The sequence below is a fragment of the Amblyomma americanum genome, chromosome 4 (assembly GCF_052857255.1).
Source record: "Amblyomma americanum isolate KBUSLIRL-KWMA chromosome 4, ASM5285725v1, whole genome shotgun sequence".
Classification (NCBI taxonomy): Eukaryota; Metazoa; Arthropoda; class Arachnida; order Ixodida; family Ixodidae; genus Amblyomma; species Amblyomma americanum.
In genome coordinates, this window is record NC_135500.1 from 220,390,016 (window position 1) to 220,394,611 (window position 4,596).

General features: G+C 43.9%; 1 protein-coding gene across 1 annotated transcript; it reads left to right on the plus strand.

Moving 5' to 3' along the window:
* Window positions 1-425: 425 nt before the first annotated feature.
* JMJD7 (Jumonji domain containing 7) lies at window positions 426-3,988 on the plus strand. The gene is made up of 2 exons (XM_077663545.1): window positions 426-1,308; window positions 1,542-3,988. Exons 1-2 carry the CDS (start codon window positions 630-632, stop codon window positions 1,802-1,804), a joined length of 942 nt encoding a protein of 313 aa, XP_077519671.1. The 5' UTR covers window positions 426-629; the 3' UTR covers window positions 1,805-3,988.
* The last annotated feature ends 608 nt before the right edge of the window (window positions 3,989-4,596 follow it).

Consider the following 4,596-nt stretch of genomic DNA (forward strand, 5'->3'; position numbering starts at 1 on the left):
ATATCTTTTGAAAGATTAATTACTCCATCTTCCACATCCAATGTGCCCAGTATGTCCCGCAGATACTCTTGAATAACGTCCCTTTTCGAAATTATTCCGGAGCCCTCCACTACGGCACCTCTTCTTCTTTCACTCCCTCCTTTATCCCTTCCCTTACGGCGTGGTTCAGGTGTCCAATGATATATGACAGATACTGCGCCATTTCCTTTCCCCCAAAACCAATTATTATTATTCCTTTTCAGCAATCTCTATACACTGCGTCAATGAAAACAGATTGTCCTCCAACCTCCTGTTTCCGGAACCCATTCTGTAGCTCCCCTAGCACTTCCTCGTTCTCCACCCAAGCCTGCCAGTATTATAGGGTGTCTCGATGCGATGCCGGCGCTGGCATCGAGGCACCTAGCCGGTATTCGACGGCAGCGCCGCGCGCGGCCAACCGAATTTTTTGCTCTTGCCACTACAACCATAGAGAAACATACGAAGTAGCTTCTCTATACATACGAAGTATGAAGAGAAACATACGAAGTATGAAGTGTTTCTCTATGCTACAACAACTCCTTCTAGAACACTAGTGGTACTTGGTTGTAGCAGCCGATGCGTGCGCAAAGCTCCTGACCTACGTCTACGCCATGGAATTAGCAACTTTGTGTGATGCACTAGAACGCTTCAACGAAAACTGCAAGGACTTCATTCGCCAACAGTCGGTGCCTGAAATCACAAGTGTTCCCAGCCCATTGGAGTTTCACAGGCGGTGGGTTTCACCCAGTGTGCCTGTCATCATTCGCGGTGGCGTGTCGCATTGGGAAGCTGTAAAGAAGTGGACTCGTGCCTATTTGAGAAATAAGATTGGAGATCTAGCGGTCACCGTCGCTGTCACGCCGAATGGATTCGCCGACGCCATCCACGGGAGTGTGTTTGTGACGCCTGAAGAACGTGCCATGAAATTCGGCGAGTTCTTGGACATTCTTGAAGGTCGTAACCCGTCAAAAGCAGTCTTCTACATCCAGAAGCAAAACTCAAACTTCACGGATGAGTTTGTGACACTCACGGGGGACGTTGAGAGGGATGTTCACTGGGCGACACAGGCGTTCGGCAAGGCACCGGACGCTGTGAACTTTTGGATGGGTGATGAGCGTGCCGTTACTTCCATGCATCGTGACCATTACGAGAACATCTACTGTGTGGTTTCCGGCCACAAAGATTTCATTTTACTGCCACCGACAGACTTGCCGTGGGTGCCTTACGAGAATTATAAACAGGGCAGATATCGCGAAGGTGTGGACGGTCGGTTCGACGTAATCGCTTCAGGTAAAGTCAGTTTCATTTCACTGTGGTTTCGTTTACGAAATTTAATGCCAACGTGCATATGCGATAGACTCCGAACCACGCTAAATTTTAGAAGGGACTTTTGCTTTCATATTGTTATCGACGTTTCGCGAGTCAGGTCATTCACAGGAACATAGACAGAAGGTTGCTACCCTCCCCCTTGTAGTGTGCTTCTAGACTGTGAAATGCTTACCCGGAAGGATTTTCTTTCCCAGGGGACGATACATCAGTGCCATGGATTCCCGTCGATCCAGAGAATCCAGACTTCGACAAGTACCCGAGTTATCGGCATGCATCACCAGTCAGATGTAGGATTGGTGCAGGTGACGTGTTGTACCTGCCATCTTTGTGGTTCCACCATGTTCGACAGAGCCACGGATGTATTGCAATTAACTATTGGTACGACATGGAGTTCGACATCAAGTACTGCTATTACAAGCTTTTAGAGGACTTGACCAATTTAAATAAAGTTCGTTGACTGGTCCCTTCAAGCAGCCATTACTTGTGTGCTGCGAGTACAGATTACACGCTGAAATTAATCATGATGGAAGTGCACTTCAGCATACAACACGATGTTGTCAATAGGAAATTTAATTGTAACAAGCACAGATTTTCAGGCAACTTAATAGTATAATACAGATTAAGAACACTGTCTATGCATCATGACCACTGCAGGGAATGCAATTGTTTGTACAAAGTAGAAAAGTGCACGTCATTGAAGGTGGCGTGAACTTCGAAAGCAGCCCGCCATCAAAGCACAGGTCACACACGTGCCGACCAATTTTAAGAACCTTCCCACTGAAACCGAGGCTCCCACCCATTCAGCTAGCATATGCCCTAGTCCAATGCGCAGTTGACCACTACTCCGTTGCGTTAAGTACAAGCTTTCCTGGCGGGCAATAAGCACTAGCAGCTAGAACTGGAAGGTTCCTTTTTTTTTAAAGAAAAATAAGCACTTTGCCATTGAGAAATCAAAAAAAGACGAGCTCATGGGGCACGAGACAAGCTAACCCGAGAAATCTTGGAAGCTTGGGCAATCCGTGAATCTGGAGAACAATGCGTCAGCGCGCCTTCAGTGTGCCTAGCAGAGAAAGATATTAATTTCCTGCACAGCGGTGCAAACAAATATTAACTCATCTGATGTGTTCACTATTCCAGTGTATATTATGCGGCGTTCCTAACAGATCTTCAGTTATCAGTTCAGCTTCATCCACGTCTATGTGTTTCTTCCTTGTGTCTGGTTCTTCTCTGCTGCCGATTTTAAGTGATCATGCAACAATCTACCTTATTAACGTGGGGCAGCTGCACAAAAAAGTTTGTTTTTTTTTTTTTTCCTCTCCTGAAAGAGGTCTACGGGCCTAGTATTCATGAAATTGAGCTCGGAACACCGGTACGCAGCATGAATAAATATTTGCCAATTCTGTACCGGCAGTTTTGGTCTTGACCAGCACCAGCGCTGAAGTGTACCATGAAGTCACAGTAGACTGGCTGTTAACATTCCTGATGACGTTGGCATCGCCGGCAAGCACTAGTTGTTTCTGTGAACAACCAGTGGGTTCGGTGAAATCAGTGATTGGGGCAAGTGCACCCCGATGTTACGATGCGGGTGAAAATGCCGGCCTGCTCCTTGGACAGCATTCAAAACCACATGAAATTACGTTTTACTCAACGTCAGCTGTGATGGAAACATTCTAGATGGTATCTCTTTTAGCCCTTTAAACAAATCATTGTTTGTTTGCATTCGAAATTTTGTCTGTACCGGTAGCTTCAAAAGGCGACGCGGGTCCTGAAATGAAAATTTTTATTATTAAAGGTAATGAAATTAATGCGCACATGTATTTCTTCAAACCGCTTTAAAAAAATGTTTCAGTATATTGTTCAGTACCATTCTGTGGCTGCATGTGTTAACGCTGTTTTTTCTAGAATCGGGATGTACCAACTTGTCCAGAAAGAAGTTATATCTCAATTAGTTCCCATATTATCAAAATATAAGCCTAATTAATTTCTTGTAGGTTCATTAATATACTTTCGCTCAAAAATATGGGGCTGTAGCCAAAGGCCTGCCATCTGGAGCTATGTTATTTTAATGTTGCTGAGGTACATCATCACATAAAAGTGTTCAATTATGTCCAACTCCACAATTATGAAATAATTGGGCGACATTATGGTTCACAAAATTTGATATGTTTGGCCGAGCCATAAATTGCATAGCTCCATAATTTAGTTCTTTCTGAATTCAATGGTACAAGATTAACTGAAATTGTGCCATAAAAACAAATGAAAACTTCCGCAAGACTAGTCGCGTTGGCAAAAAACATGAAGCCAAGAAAATCGCACTTGGAGTGCTCGTGCCAGCCGTCGTTGAGGCCTCAGAAAACGGCAGGATGCGGACGTCCCAAAAAGATTTCACAATAGTGAGCAATACCTCACTAATTTTTTTGTCAAATCGATTACAGAGGTATGAATTGTCGGCCCGAATGCAGAAATGCTTGTTGATAACTCGAGAGCTTTCTGTATGTGAAACCCTTGTTTTTTTGCATTTCTCACATCATGTTTGCTTTTGCATGTCCCTAGTCTATATCTTGTTTATTTTTTACTTGTATCTGTGCTCACCCCTGCTTGGAGTCAAGCGACTCCACAGTATTAAATTTAAATAAATAAAAACAGATGGTGGCCATCGGAGACGCAGTCAGATGTGTTCTGCCGCATTTTGCTCTGAAATTGCCATTTCCGCACATTACAGGCGTGAAATATATTGATTTTTTTAGTAGCTGGAGGTCAAATTAGACCTCCAAACTTTGTAGACAGGTACTTTAGAGTGTATTGAACCCGAATATGCCATTTTTGCAAAATCAAATTTTTGTATTATTTTTTTACCATTTCAAGACCCGCATCGCTTCTTAGTTCAAGGGTGCTGGTGCGTTACTCTGCACAGATAATAAAGTGCAAGTGTCACATGCACTGTGAGCTTCAAAAAGATGGCAACAAACTGCCTGTTGAGTTCATACCAAACAAAGCCAGCACCACTTCTGCAAGTGCCATTAACAAGCATCCATCAAGCCTGTTCTCACCTGAAAAAGGATAGTATGGTGCATGTGTTGCATGCTGCACTGGTCAAACAAGGAATGCAGTATTTTTAACAACCAGTACAGGGAGGGCAGGCAAACAAAATCGACAACTGCTCTTAGTAATATTGGTGTGTCTTCTACAACCATTCCTTTTGCCAAAACATGAGAGTTGCAGACCTTACTGCCTACAAACGAGTTGTTT